The sequence below is a fragment of the Gymnoscopelus microlampas genome (assembly GCF_963454915.1).
Source record: "Gymnoscopelus microlampas genome assembly, chromosome: 22".
Taxonomy (NCBI): domain Eukaryota; kingdom Metazoa; phylum Chordata; class Actinopteri; order Myctophiformes; family Myctophidae; genus Gymnoscopelus; species Gymnoscopelus microlampas.
The window spans coordinates 40,295,509-40,311,623 of NC_139959.1; the positions used below are offsets into that span (position 1 = coordinate 40,295,509).

General features: G+C 42.5%; 1 protein-coding gene across 2 annotated transcripts in view; it reads left to right on the forward strand.

The window, feature by feature from the left end:
• The window catches only part of dnajc13 (DnaJ heat shock protein family (Hsp40) member C13), a 113,004-nt gene that overhangs the window by 66,922 nt on the left and 29,967 nt on the right, over positions 1 to 16,115 (forward strand). For both annotated transcript variants that reach the window (XM_084048647.1, XM_084048648.1), the window contains exons 23-34: positions 365 to 447; positions 815 to 968; positions 1,897 to 2,000; positions 3,951 to 4,110; positions 5,583 to 5,645; positions 6,616 to 6,717; positions 8,254 to 8,358; positions 10,086 to 10,288; positions 11,355 to 11,439; positions 13,488 to 13,642; positions 14,240 to 14,285; positions 14,940 to 15,094. In XM_084048647.1, the coding sequence (XP_083904773.1) occupies positions 365 to 447; positions 815 to 968; positions 1,897 to 2,000; positions 3,951 to 4,110; positions 5,583 to 5,645; positions 6,616 to 6,717; positions 8,254 to 8,358; positions 10,086 to 10,288; positions 11,355 to 11,439; positions 13,488 to 13,642; positions 14,240 to 14,285; positions 14,940 to 15,094 (1,415 nt within the window). The remainder of the gene's footprint in view (positions 1 to 364; positions 448 to 814; positions 969 to 1,896; positions 2,001 to 3,950; positions 4,111 to 5,582; positions 5,646 to 6,615; positions 6,718 to 8,253; positions 8,359 to 10,085; positions 10,289 to 11,354; positions 11,440 to 13,487; positions 13,643 to 14,239; positions 14,286 to 14,939; positions 15,095 to 16,115) is intronic.

Below are 16,115 nucleotides of genomic sequence, written 5' to 3' on the forward strand. Positions count from 1 at the left end.
ATTTTGGGTGGTCCTTTGAGAACCATTGATATAGCATTATTTATTTTTTTTGGATTTAGAAGACATTATGTAGAATTCCACAGAAGCAAAGATTTGAGTTAAAAAGGTTTGCTTTAAAAAACATTTATATTCAAAGATTTTTCAAAACAATCCAATCTACAAGCTCGTAGTGCGGCACTCGGTGCCGCACTACAAGCTTGTAGATCTGCTATTTTTTGCATAGTCAAAGAAATGACACAGATGCATTCCCGCATTGAATGTGTTAAACACAATGAATCTATTTAATAAGGCCCTGTTGACATCATTATGCAGAATGTGCATTAATTAATGATCTGTCTGCATGCATGTTGTGGTTGAATTCCAGAACCCCAACCAAAAGCCTGTGATCCTGAGGAAGAGAAGACAGAGGATCAAGATCGAGTCCAACTGGGAGCTCTTCTACTACAGGTACACGTATGACCAGTGTTGTAAAGTACATTTACTCAAGTACTGTACTTAATTACATTTTTGAGGTAATTTTACTTTACCGGAGTTTTTCCAATTGTCTATACTTTTACTTCTACTACACTACATCTCAGAGGCAAATATTGTACTTTTACTCCACTACAATTATTTGAAAACTTGAGTTACTTTGCAGATATAAATTATTATATTATAAAACACAACTTTAGCCCTATTTTATACCTAGGATATTTGAAAATACGCGATCTACAAGCTCACAACACACGTTTGTGAGCTTATAGATCTATAGGTCCGTCGCCCGTGTAGTTGTAGAAACCACTGTACTAAGTCACATCCTTCTCTGCCGGTCCAGATTCCAGATGGACCACGCCCGCTCCAACCTCATCTGGAACCTGAAGACCCGGGAGGAGCTTCGAGATGCCCTGGAGGGCGAGATGCGCTCCTTCAGCGTGGACCGGGAGCTGGGCAGCGCCTCCGTCATCTCCTGGAACCACCAGGAGTTCGAGGTCAGGGGTTCACCGCTAGCCTTGATCCAATCGGATCCAGTGTTGATTTCGTTGACTAAAACTATGATGAAAAATGTTCGTCGACACATAACTAAATAAAAACTAAATAAAAACGAAGCTATGATGACTAAAACTAAGACTAAATATATTGACAATTTCGTCAACAAATAAAAACTAGACTAAAATGTTAGTGAGGGACTAGTGGAGAAGAGATCCAGTAGAACTAAAAGACAAGTCATTTTATGTTTGGTTGCGCTCGGGTGTTGCGCTCTGAAAATAGCAGATCTACAAGCTCACAACGCGTCGCGCGGTGAGCTTGTAGATCGGCTATTTTCAGCATGCAACCAAGTGTAAAATCAGCCATTACGACGCCATCAAGGCACCGCCACAATACATTTTAGTCGACTAAATCAACTGTAGATTTAGTCGACTATAATCTTATGATATTTTGTTGACTAAAACTAGACAAAAACTAGAACATTATAGATGATGAAAATATTGTATTACTAAAACTAAGTGGAAATTTGCTGTCAAAATCAACAGTAATCGGATCACATTCTACTGTTCCATTGAAGCTTGATTTTTACTTTGTCGCACAATGGTGTCGTTCAAAAATAGTGAAAATAGTGGATACGCAAGCTCTCAATATGTCGCGATGCGACGCGTTGTGAGCTTGTAGATCGGCTATTTACTCTATTTCTTAAAACAATTCGAACATTTTAGCCTGTAATGGCATGCCCAAAATAGTGGATAGATTATGAACGGATCATTTTTGTCTTGTATACCAGGGTGAAAGTGTCATAATGTTGTGGTCATGTTGGTCTCTGCAGGTCCGGTCTTAATGGGTTAATAATGTTGTGGTCATGTTGGTCTCTGCAGGTCCGGTCTTAATGGGTTAATAATGTTGTGGTCATGTTGGTCTCTGCAGGTCCGGTACGAATGCCTCTCAGAAGAGATAAAGATCGGGGATTATTACCTGCGTCTGCTGCTGGAGGAGGACGAAAGCGATGAGTCCAGCGCCATCAAGAGATCGTAAGACCAAACAGCTCTTAGCGCTAGAGCTGTCACCATTATGACAGTTTACTGGACCATTGATTGTCATACAAATAATTGCAATTAACGAATAAATTGTGGGGCTTTTAGTAAACGTAAATACACAAAGAAATGACAATGACCGATACCAATAATCAAAATAATCACGGCCAAAATATGCCATATTAAAAAAAATACAAAATAGCGTAAATAGACAATCTACACGCTCACAACGCGTCGCATCACAATGCTTTGTGAGCTTGTAGATCTGCGATTTACACTATTTTTGAAAAGGTTTCAAAATGTATGAACCTTTCTCAACGTGGAAACGATTATGAGGATCATGCAAAACATTATTGTGATTATGTCAAATAATTGCCATTACGTAATAGTTGTTGACAGGCTCTACTTAGTGCAGTATCAGAGGTGGAAAGTAACTAAGTACATTTACTTAAGTACTGTACTTAAGTAACATTTTGAGGTATTTGTACTTTACTTGATTATTTCCAATACTTTTACTTCTACTCCACTACATCTCAGAGACAAATATTGTACTTTTACTCCACTACAATTATTTGAGAACTTTAGCTTCTAGTTACTTTTCATATATAAATTATTATTATTATATTATGAAACATACTTTAATCACTTTAGCCCTATTTTATACTTAGGCTGTTTGAAAATAGCCGATCTACAAGCTCACAACGCGTCGCATCGCGACGCGTTGTGAGCTTGTAGATCGGCTATTTTCAAATATTTTAGTACTTTTACTTTTGGTACTTTAAGTACATTTTGATGCCAATACTTTTGTACTTTTACTCAAGTAAATTTTGAATTCTGGAATTTTACTTGTATTTCTACAATGCAGTATTGATACTTTTACTTTTTTTCACGATTATTCAAAAATAGCAGATATACAAGCTCATAGCGCGGCACTCGGTGCCGCGCTATGAGCTTGTATATCTGCTATTTTTGAATAGCCAAAGAAATTTAAAGTGCCACAGATGCGTTCCAGTTCTTAATGGGTTAAATTGTGGGGCTTTTAGTAAACGTAAATACACAAAGAAATGACAATGACCGATACCAATAATCAAAATAATCACGGCCAAAATATGCCATATTAAAAAAATACAAAATAGCGTAAATAGACAATCTACACGCTCACAACGCGTCGCATCACAATGCTTTGTGAGCTTGTAGATCTGCTATTTACACTATTTTTGAAAATGTTTCAAAATGTGTGAACCTTTCTCAACGTAGAAACGATTATGAGGATCATGCAAAACATTATTGTGATTATTTCAAATAATTGCCATTATGTAATAGTTGTTGACAGGCTCTACTTAGTGCAGTATCAGAGGTGGAAAGTAACTAAGTACATTTACTTAAGTACTGTACTTCAGTAACATTTTGAGGTATTTGTACTTTACTTGATTATTTCCAATACTTTTACTTCTACTCCACTACATCTCAGAGACAAATATTGTACTTTTACTCCACTACAATTATTTGAGAACTTTAGCTTCTAGTTACTTTTCATATATAAATTATTATTATTATATTATGAAACATACTTTAATCACTTTAGCCCTATTTTATACTTAGGCTGTTTGAAAATAGCCGATCTACAAGCTCACAACGCGTCGCATCGCGACGCGTTGTGAGCTTGTAGATCGGCTATTTTCAAATATTTTAGTACTTTTACTTTTGGTACTTTAAGTACATTTTGATGCCAATACTTTTGTACTTTTACTCAAGTAAATTTTGAATTCTGGAATTTTACTTGTATTTCTACAATGCAGTATTGATACTTTTACTTAAGTAAAACATTTGAGTACTTTTTCCACCACTGTGCGGTATCAACCAGATTAGCGGCGCATCGTTTGTCCTTTGATCTCTTGGCCCAATGTTTTCCCCCATTTTGTGTTTTTTCCCCCCCGTCTCTCTAAGGTACGAGTTCTTCAACGAGCTCTACCACCGCTTTCTGCTCACGCCCAAAGTCACCATGAAGTGCCTGTGCCTGCAGGCCCTCGCCATCGTCTACGGAAAGTGCTGCGAGGAGATCGGGCCCTTCACCGACACCAAGTACATCGTGGGCATGCTGGACCGCGTGAGTAGTAGTAGTACCAGTGGGTTTGGACCAGGGGCCCCCGTTTCTCTCTGTGGCCCCTTTTTAACACCAAAAGCACCTCCGTTGTAGATTCTTGGAACCTTGGTGCTTTTCACGGAACCGGCTGCTTTTCACGGAACCGTCTGCGAACCGGCTTGCGCTTCCAGTTTTAACCCTTTAACACATTGACCGCCAAGACCGTAGTCCTACGGGCCGTTAAATCCAACCGTTAACCGCCGTACCCGTAGTCCTACGGGGCGGGTGTTTTCCCATGTTAAATCGAACAGGTGCAGATTCCGGATTTTTTTTGCACTTCCGGTTTCGGGGGGGGGGGGGGCCGGAAACGAAATAATACTGTTTCCGTTTTTTGTCCCGCCTCCGTTTCCTGTCTAGCGATCAACTTTGGATGCGGTTATCTCGGCTTGTTGTTTTGCTCTCCGCATCCCCCACTGTAACGTTTTGCCCTCGTTCTCCAAAATGGAGGGTCGGATCGCGTCGCGGTCTTCGGCGTTTTGTAATGTCGGATCCCGTGTTTGTGTCGAACCAAATGAACGCGGATTTTAAACGGATTTAGCGGGGGCTATGGCGGAATCAAAAAAACAAAAAAGGACAAAAAAAGCTTGGCAGTGGTAAGTGCATTTTGAGATTAGACCTTGGCGGTGGATGTGTTAAGACCTGAAGCCGATTCTACAAATGTCCCAGCAGTTTTTTTTTCAGTATTCTGAAAAAACGAATGTTTCTATCAGTGGTGCTCAAACTTTTTCATGTCAAGGATCCCCAAAATTATATTTATTTGGCCGCCGACCCCCATCTCAAAATATGTTGTTCCAGGGACCCCCCCAGAAGCAAAGATTTGAGTTAAAAATGTTCGCTTTAAAACAATATATATTCAAAGATTTGCACACATTTTCATAATTCTCATAGCGCATTCTCATAGCGCGGCACTCGGTGCCGCACTATGAGCTTGTAGATCTGCTATTTTTGAATAGCCAAAAGTGTAAAACAATGCTTTTTTAGCTCAAATCAAAAAGTGACACATGCGTTCCAGGTCTTAATGGCTGGGGAGCAAGAGTACCCAGTTGCCTCAGGTTCGATTCCAGGCCAGGCCGGCACCGTGTTGATTATGACCGGTGAAAGTGTCCATTTCACGGGTCACAATTTCCCCTTTCTTTTCTTTTTATTTATTTAAGATTTTTCGCTTGCCATTGTTTATATCACATCCGCATCTCCCAGCCTGTAGAATAGTGACACGCCCACTTTGGTTCAAAAAGTTACCCGTCAAAAGTAATTTTTGGTTCCAGTTCTGAACTGAGGAAACTGAAAATGAATTGGTTCAAAATTAGGCGGGAAAAAAAAGAACGGAACCGGTTTGACCCCGGTGAAAAGGGGGGGGGGGGGGAGGGGGGGCTGTGACACGCTGTGACGTCATGTTGAGAAATAACCCCAACGAACATCTCCTCTTGTGTTTCCAGTGTACAGACAGGCTGGAACGAGACAGACTCATCCTGTTCCTGAACAAACTCATTCTCAACAAGGTGAGCTAACGGCGCTTAAAATAATCCATATTTATATACTTCTCCCTCTAATTTCTGTAGCTGCTCATTGCTGTACAGTTTATGTTTCTCTTCATCACAAGCACATTTTAGCACATAGCCAATTTATCCCATCACCTCTGTCGGGTCGAAACTGTTACTTTAAAGGGATTGTAGGGAGTTCAGACATAATCAAAGAAAAAAACTGTTGTCAAACACCGCCCCTCCAGCAGTTCTTTTCCCCGACCACCAGGGGATGACGCAGGGGGGACTTTTTAAATGAGTCATGCCCAAAATAGGTTGCCTTATGCGGATACAATTCGCGGAACTGCCCGACCCTACGGTTCTCTGAATTTATATTTTTAAATAGGCTCTTTCATGATAAATTGACCACATATATGAAGTTAAACAACTAAATTCTATCCAAACGATTTTTTAAAAGTAAATTCTGTGCCTCAAAAAAGAAGTTTGAGAGCGTTTTAAAACCGAAAGTAAAAAGTTGATACGGGCACGGACGCACACGGACACGCACATGCGTGCGTTAATTTACGTACCGGACATAAACAACATGAACATAAACAGAAGGGAAAATACGGATTTCAGACAGAGGACTGTGTTTCAATGAAGGAAAACACCCCAGCATCATTATGTAGTGGCTGATAGAGGGGAGAAAATGCAAAATATATATATACTGTATGAATATTTTTTAAATTTAGGCTTAATGTTCCCTACAATCCCTTTAAGTTTTCAGGATTCAAAATTGAAAATATAAAAAGTAGCAGATCTACTACAGTAGTAGACCTGCTACTTTTGATGGTTTTCTGTGAAGCTGTTGTATGATCAAGTAGGGTGTTAATTTACACAAAACTCAAGAAGTTAGAATAATGGAGATAAGAGGTTTCTGCTCCGACATGCAGCGCTTTACTTCTTGGTTTTTGTTGTTGTTCACGGTTGATATCTTCTTCTTGTGCAGAAAAATGTGAGGGAGGTGATGGACTCCAACGGGGTTCGTATCCTGGTGGACCTCCTGACCATGGCCCACCTGCACACCAGTAGAGCCACCGTACCGCTACAGGTAAAACACACTGTACCACTACTAGAGTTCTCAACAGGCATGAAAATTAAGTCCCGGCCCTAACTGGGCCCTACTGGGCCGGCCTGAGGCCCGGCCCGAACAATTACCATACTTTTAGGCCCGAAAACCCAAAAAGGTGTCACTGTGAAAACGACCACTTTCGCCCCTTTTCGTTTGAGTTTTGGCCATTTCCGCCCGTTTTTCTTTTTTTTTTTTTTTCTTTTAAGATTTTTTTTGGGGGCTTTTTATAGCTTTATTTGGAGAGGGACAGTGAAAGTAGGCTGACAGGAAACGGGGAGAGAGATGGGGGAAGACACGCAGCAAAGGTCGTCGGGAACGGGACGCGAACCCGCGACACGCTGTCAGTTAAGGGATTTCAACCGAGGGTGCCTGGACCGCGACGCCACGGCCCAGGCCCCGTTTTTCTTTAATAACGCGGGCTAGGAAGGTCTTCACGAAACCCCAGGCTTGGCCGGGCCCGACTAATTAGCATAGATTTTGGGGCCGGCTTGGCCCGAAAACGTCGGTTAGGGTTCGGGCAGAATTTGAGAACTCAAACCACTACGCTACATTCTGATATTACATGGCTTGAATGCTTGATTCTGATTGGTCAAGCGCTGAATTCAGCAGTGTGTTATTTCTGAATAATGGCCGATGGGCTCTATAACAGACCGCTGTCTAATCAAAGAGTAAGTAAGTGAGTAGCCGTGTAATAAGCGGGATAATTGACGGGTTGCCGGTCATAAATACATAAATCCCTTCAGGGTCGACATACAAATGAACCACATCTCCCCAAAATAAAGTGTGCAAGACGGCTTTATTTCGCTGCTCACCGGACCGGACAGGAATGCAAGGGAATCCCCCCGTCACTTGATTCACAAAACACCCGGGCATCAAATACCTCAAAATTATACTTAAGTACAGTACTTGAGTAAATGTGCTTAGTTACTTTTACACCACTGCAAATCAAGTGGTGTTCCTCAGAACAACAGGTTCTAAAAGACGGGTCTCTCTAGGTCTGCATCTGCTCCATGAATTTTAACCCATTAAGACCTGGAACTGTGTCATTTTTAGATTTGATCTAAAAAGCATTATTTTACACTTTTGGCTATTCAAAAATAGCAGATCTACAAGCTCATAGCGCGGCACCGAGTGCCGCGCTACGAGCTTGTAGATCTGCTATTTTTGAAAAATCGTGAAAATGTGTGCAAATCTTTGAACATATATATTTTTAAAGCGAACATTTTTAACTCAAATCTTTGCTTCTGGGGGGTCCCTGGAACAAAATATTTTGATGGGGGTCCGCGGCCAAATACATATCATTTTGGGGGTCCTTGACATGAAAAAGATTGAGCACCACTGATATAGAAACATACGTTTTTCAGAAAACTGTTGGGATTTAGGAGACATGTAGAATCGGCTTCAGGTATCAATGGGTTAAAAGGATCCACAGATCTGCCTTCTAAGCTGTCAGTGTGTTGTGTGATTGAGCCTGGATGATGAACGTGTTGCTGCTTGTGTTGCATCTCTCCACAGAGCAACGTTCTGGAGGCCTCGCCCGACATGAAGAGAGAGAGCGAGAAGGAGTGGTACTTTGGCAACGCCGACAAAGAGAGGAGAGGTCCCTTCAGTTTTGAGGAGGTATGTATATGTCTTCCATTTCGTTTTAGCTTTTTTTGTTTTGACCTAATATGAGTGTCCCTGGTTTAGTTTACTTATCTTTGGGGTGATGCAACTTTAATGATGTAGAGGGCCACTATATTTCCACACTCACTCCAGAGGGACACATTGCATATATAGTGTCAGGCAGACACTTTAACTTTTTTCGTGAATGAATTTCGTACTTCTCCATTCTATGTCACACAAAAGTAGCAAAAATAGCCGATCTGCAAGCTCAAAAGTGCGACGCGTTTGTGTTTTTGTTTTGCTATTTTTTTCCAATTCAAAAATAGCAAAAAAATCTACAAGCTTAAAACGCGCCCCACTGCGACACGTTTTGAGCTTTTAGATCTGCTATTTTTGCTACTTGTGTGTGACATAGACCAGGGGTTCTCAAACTTTTTTGACCCAGGTACCCCTTGGAGGGGAGAAATTTCTCCAGGTACCCCCTCATCCTCGCAGCACCGATAAGCATATATTATACTTACATGTGTACATTTAGATGGCATTAGAACTATTTGTATTAAACAACGTTTCAATCAAAATCTTTCAGACCCATTATAGGCATAAACAGAAACCACTATGAATCATGTGCCAATAGTAATTTCATTAAAATGGCTTTTGTGCAAAACCTGACAGCACACATTTCAAGTAACTGATCTTAATGGTTCAGACTTCAGAAAATTAACACTTCTATAGTCCTAATAAAAACAGACATGTAATATGACCAGTCTAAAGGTGACTTTTAGTAGGTGCTTCAAATTAAAAATAATATACTTATTGTTAGGGATATTCGATATTGACTTTTTTGCCAATATCCGATATTCCGATATTGTCCAACTCTTAATTTCCGATATCAACCGATGCCGTCATATGCGGTACCGTAAAATGGTACCGCATGACAATTAGTTGACTTTTGCTGAAAGGATATTATCTTTTCACCAAAAGTCAACTAATTGTCAGGTAACATCACATATCTAATCAAATAAAAATAGCATCAATGTAATATCTAATAAATATCTAATACATCTAATATGTATACAGTGATGTTGTTAGGTTTTCAATGAAGTGAGTGGTGGTCATTTGAATAAGTACCACTAATCTTAGATTAGATGTTGGCCTATTTGACAGTGCAAAAGCATAATTGCCTCTGATGCCTATAACATTAACGAGCGTCAATGAGCGTCAGCTGGAAACAGACGCACACACCTGCACTCTGCAGTGCTCTAATTTGAAAGTGACTGGAGTCTGTCTCATTTCTCTGCAAAAGCCTTTGAATATGATGGAATATGATTAAGGATTACTGTGATTATTGTAAACTCACATTTCATAACACACACCATTACAGTAAGAAATTACGCAACTTTCACTAGCCGCCCCCCCCCCCCCCAAAAAAAATATTTGTAATCAAAAAATATTTTTAATCAATTTTTTTTTTGTTTAATCTGTGAAATATTTCGCAGACCCCCTGGCTATGCGTCGCGGACCCCCAGACCCCACTTTGAGAACCGTGGACATAGACAGTATACGCAATGTGTTCCTCTGGAGTGAGTGTGGAAATATAGTGGCCCTCTACATCATCAAAGTTGCATCACCCCTGCTCTAGGCCATCGGCGCCAAGCTTTTAGACTTTAAATCCAAGGTGTGGTGGAAGTTTTGTACTGATTATGTCTGATTATGAACAAAGCTTTGGTTTGTTCCTTTTCCAGATGCAGGAGTTCTGGAGCACGGGCGTGCTGACGGCCAAGACGCGGTGCTGGGCCCAGGGCATGGACGGCTGGCGCCCCCTGCAGGCCATCCCTCAGCTGAAGTGGTGTCTCCTGGCCAGCGGGCAGGCGGTGATGAACGAGTCAGACCTGGCAACCCTCATCCTCAACATGCTGATCACCATGTGCTCCTACTATCCCAGCAGGTACACACTAGAGCAGGGGTCTAGAGAGATGAAGCAGGGACCCCCTACTCTATATTGTATAAAATTGTGTTTCAGATTAACGTTTTTTTTTTTACTTAGTCTGCTATTTCCCTCTACACCTATAGCCTCTTTGCCAAAAATAGCAGATCTACAAGCTCTCAACGCCGCGAGGCGTTGAGAGCTTGTAGATCTGCTATTTTTGGCTAATGTTCCCCTCAGAAAAAGGAATTCTAGGGTTCAAGTGGTTAATGTAAAAAAAACGAAATCCTATCGCACAAAGATTTGGCGGACCCCCTATAGTAGCCCCTGTTGAAGACCCCTGCACTATAGTACTATCCCAGCAGGTACAGACCAGTGGCGTACCCACCATAGAGGCAAGGCAGGCGGCCGCCTGCCCAACTAAAATCTCGCCTCCCCTAGAAAATAAAGTAAAAGACTGAATAAAGTAAAAGACTGACTGAGAAACAGGCAGTGAAAAATAATCCAAACAGAAAACTGGCCGTCGGGCCATTAGCCCGCCAGACAGCCAATACACTATCCATTCAGCAGAGCGACCCTCGCCTATAGTGATGCAAATGTCTTCATGCCATGGGCATGGGGTGCCAAGGTTGCGGGCCATCACCTGTACTCACCTGGCATAAAAGGGGTTCTGAGAGCAGCTTGAGCCATTCATTACTAAACTACAACATGAAGAGACCACCGCTGAAGAAGAGATTAAAAAAAAAAATCTCGCCTGCCCTAAACATAATTCCTGGGAACGCCACTGGTACAGACGCCTCATATTCAGTGACGTTGCTACGTTTTCAATGTAGTGAGTCCTGGGACTCACTGGTGGTCATTTTGAATGAGTCCCAGGGAAATCGTATGAGTCCTAATAACCCCCCCCCCCCCCGCCCACACACACACGCACGCGCACACACACACACACACACACACACACACACACACACACACACACACACACACACACACACACACACACACACACACACACACACACACACACACAGTGTATATATTGCGTACACTACAGTATATATGATCATAATGTGTTTCTGTTATCCAGGGATCAGGACAATGCTATAATCCGTCCTCTACCTAAGATCAAGAGGCTGATCAGTGACAACACCTGTCTTCCTCACATCGTCCAGGTGAGACCCCCCCCTCATTGTGTTATTGTCTCCACCAGGCCGAACGCATGGTGGAGAGTATGTTTTCGTTCCTGTCCCGCTGTGTGCCGTCCCCCCCCCCCCCCCCCCCCTAGCCAAGCTAACATTGGTCAAGCATCACGTGACACGTGACAATATGTTGAAAGGGTGTGCTTTGATTGGCTAGCGAGACGCATGACGAAATAGAGCCCTATAAATAGGTGTGTCACTTTGAAACATTGTTTACATCAGTGGTTCTCAAACTTTTTCATGTCAAGGACCCCCAAATTGACACTTATTAGCCCGCGGACCCCCATTTCAAAATATATGCCAGGGACCCCCATAAGATAAGATTTTTTACGGCTCTAGCAGTGATTCTCAACCATTTTAATTTCAAGGACCCCCCAGTTTGACATGCATTAGGGCTACAGACCCCCATTTAATGGCATTTCTATCACTTGGACCGCGATTTATATTGTAAAATCTACGTCAATTTAACTCTGAGAGTGTACAAATGGAACCAAATGGACCCGTTAGGGTCCATTTGGTTCCATTTGCACACTCTCAGAGTTACAGACCCATAAGGGTCCATTTGGTGCCTAATCTATCATTTAGCTGGGGACCCCCTGGAACTCCCTCAAGGACCCCTGGGGGTCCCCGGACCCCACTTTGAGAACCAATGGTTTACATGTTTCAAAGTGACATCAGTGCCATCAGCCAAGCTAACATTGGACATGTTAGCTTGGCTGATTGAACATGTTTGTCACTTCGAAAAACCATTCATGTTTTTCGAAGTGAGGTAATCAATAGCTTAGACAGGATCAATCAGGAACAGTACTTTCCAGTACAAACAGAGATCACAGCTGTGATCACACAATGCAACTAACTCTCATTACGCAAACTGAAGAAGCAGGAAAACATCGTCTGAAACCTCATGAAGAAGCAAAGGCGCAACGCCGACAGCAGAAGGCAAAAGCTACGAAACAGAGACAAAGAGCACTTGAATCCCTAAATGACAAAAAACGAAGACGAGCCACAAATGCTGACAACATGACACAGCAAAGATTGCTACATTCTCTGGAAGAAAAAGTACAAGAGTCTGTAAAGAACATCGAAAGGAAAAGAAGGCACTGGTCACAGTATTCAATAGATGAAAGACAACATCAACGAGCAGATTACACCAATAAGAAGAGATGCTACAGATCACCTAAAGAACAAGAAGACGTTCAAGCTGATGAAGCTGGTGCCGCATTCTCAAAGAAGATGTCAGAAAGTGGACCCAATTATGTCTGTTTCTCCTGTGAACGAATGCTCTACAGAGAAACAGTGGTAAAGTTAAAACCTGCAAAGTACACAGCAACAATAGATACTGTAAGTCTCCTGGACAAAGACCCAACTGCAATCAAGCAAAACAACACTTGGATCTGCCACACATGTCATCGCTCCATTAAAATGGGGAAACTCCCTACACAGGCTTGGGCTAACAACTTATTACTGGATGCCATACCCCGAGAACTGCAGGATTTGCACCCGTTAGAGGAAAGGTTGCATATGAAAATAGCACAGGTCTGCTGGCGGAGACTTGTGCTCCGAGGAGCACATTTTCTAGTTATTATTGTATACGCCTTTAACCCATTAAACATTTTCATGGCAAGGACCCCCAGATGAATATGTATTTGTCCGTAGACCCCCCCCATCTGAAAATATTTTGTGCCACCCCCCCCCCCCCCATACAATATAATGTGTTGTTAAAAATGTTTCAAAGATATTCAAAAATTACCTTTTTTTCCCAAGATATTTTCATTACAGTACATTTATTTATCGTCCAAAACCGCTACTTTTCAGGATTCTAAAGTATCAAAAGCAGCAGATCTACAAGCTCGAAACGTGGCGCAAATCGACCCGTTTTGAGCTTGGAGATCTGCTGCTTTTGATGCTTTCGTGTGAAACACTGTAGTGTGATCCAGTAGGGGGCCGTAGGAAGCTAAACATTTGTAGATCTGCTTGAGGTTTCTGGCCCGTTTATGTAACACTGTGTTTGTGTTGTCCAGCTGCTGCTGACCTTCGACCCCATCCTGGTGGAGAAGGTGGCTAACATCATGTACATGGTGATGCAGGACAACCCCAACCTGCAGAGACTCTACCTCACCGGAGTCTTCTTCTTCATCATGATGTACACCGGCTCCAATGTGCTGCCTGTGGCCCGGTGAGGACACACACACACACACACACACACACGTGTGCACGTGCGCACACACACACACACACACACGCAGACGCAGACACAGACACACACACACACACACACACACACACACACACACACACAGACAGACAGACAGACAGACAGACAGACAGACAGACAGACAGACAGACAGACAGACAGACAGACAGAGGCTCCAATGTGCTGCCTGTAGCACGTTGAGGATACACACACACACACACACACACACACACACACACACACACACAGTGGCAGCGGTGGCCTAGTGGTTAGAGGGGCGGCCTTGATACCGGAAGGTCCCTAGTTCGATTCCCCAATTCATCACATCAATCATGAATCACCGCTGAATAGCCCTTGAGCAAGGCTTCCATGCAGGGTCCGGCTGGAAACAAGCTTCGTACTTAGTCCGACACCCTGGGTAAACAACAAACTTTGCTTTGCTTTGCTTTACACACACACACACACACACACACACACACACACACACACACACACACACACACACACACACACACACACACACTACATGTTTTGGTGTGTTTCTGGCTCTTATACATCCTGTCTCCTGTCTCTCCTCAGGTTTTTAAAGTATACTCATCTCAAGCAGGCCTTCAGATCAGAGGAGGTAAAAGTGCACTTTATTATACTTTATACACGTGTTAATAGGCCTGTAATCGTGACAGCCCTACTTATTAATGGATTGATTGATTGATTGAGTGAATACTTATTAAATATTACAGATGTACAGTTATACAATAAGGCTTTAGCCCATTGAGACCTGAAGCCGATTCTACATGTCTCCTAAATCTCAACAGTTTTCTGAAAAACGTTTGTTTCTATATCAGTGGTGCTCCATCTTTTTCATGTGAAGGACCCCCAAAATTATATGTATTTGGCCGCGGACCCCCATCAAAATATTTTGTTCCAGGGACCCCCCAGAAGCAACGATTTGAGTTACAAATGTTCGCTTTAAAAATATATATATTCAAAGATTTGCACACATTTTCACATTTTTTTTAAAAATAGCAGATCTACAAGCTCGTAGCGCGGCACTCGGTGCCGCGCTACGAGCTTGTATATCTGCTATTTTTGAATAGCCCAAAGTGTAAAATAATGCTTTTTTTTAGCTCAAATCTAAAAACGACACAGTTCCAGGTCTTAATGGGTTAAAGTATAACACAAACAGCCAGTGAGGGCTTGTTTCCATTGCGGTCCTGCGTATTCAATTCACCCAGGGTCCCATGAAGCTCTATAGCCGGTTGTTCTTCTTCCTCTGCAGGCTAAAGGTCAGGACATCGTACAGCGTAGCGTCCTGGGCCCCGTGCTGCCTGAGGCCATGGTGTGTTACCTGGAGAACTACGAGGCCGAGCGCTTCTCCGAGATCTTCCTGGGAGAGTTCGACACGCCCGAGGCCATCTGGAGCAGTGAGATGAGGTTAGGACAGTGTTTATCAACCAGTGTTGATTTCGTCGACTAAAACCGGCGATTTGGGTCCCCCAATATACACGCGGCCACGCTGGGCCCCGTGCGCGGCTGGGGTTGAGGGGGGCATAGCCCCCCGAAACTCTAGTGACGAAAAATGCTCGTCGACTACCTTTTTTCACTGACGAAAACTAAACGAAAACTAAATAGAACTAAGCTTTGATGACTAAAACTAAGACTAAATGTGTTGACAATTTCGTCAACACATAAAAACTAGACTAAAATGCTAGTGAGGGAAGTAATTTTATATTTGGTTGTACTCCGGTGTTGCTCTCTGAAAATAGCAGATCTACAAGCTCACAACGCGTCGCGCTGCGACGCGTTGTGAGCTTGTAGATCGGCTATTTTCAGCATGCAAACCAGTGTAAAATCGGCCATTACGACGCCATCAAGGCACCGCCAACATACATTTTAGTCGACTAAATCAACTGTACATTTAGTCGACTACTAACAATTTTATGATATTTAGTCGACTAAAACTAGACAAAAACTAAAATATTTCAGATGACTAAAATATGACTAAAACTAAATGGATTTTATTCAAAAGACTATGACTAAAACTAAATCAAAATTTGCTGACAAAATCAACACTGTTATCAACCCTGGTAGAAGGTACACTTTTGTACCGCGGGTACTGCTCAGGTGTACCGCGAAGTTTGAAGAAAGTGTGAACCCAGCCCCTCGAGAACAAAAGCGCCGATGGTCCGTCAATCGATACGGCCATCATCCGTTTCACACATGCCATGGCCGAGTCCATTCAGTGTAGCGACCGTCACCCATAGGAATGCAAATATGTTGTCCTACCTGGTACTGTATAAAAAGGGCACAGGGTAGGCCAACATGCTTTGGCACTCAGTATTACTAAGTGGGTCGGAACGGGTCGATACGCGGACCTGAACGTCGTACCTGCTAAGAGGGACTGTCCTGTCCCAAAAGCCCATGTTATAACATGCCATGATGAATGTCCAACAAT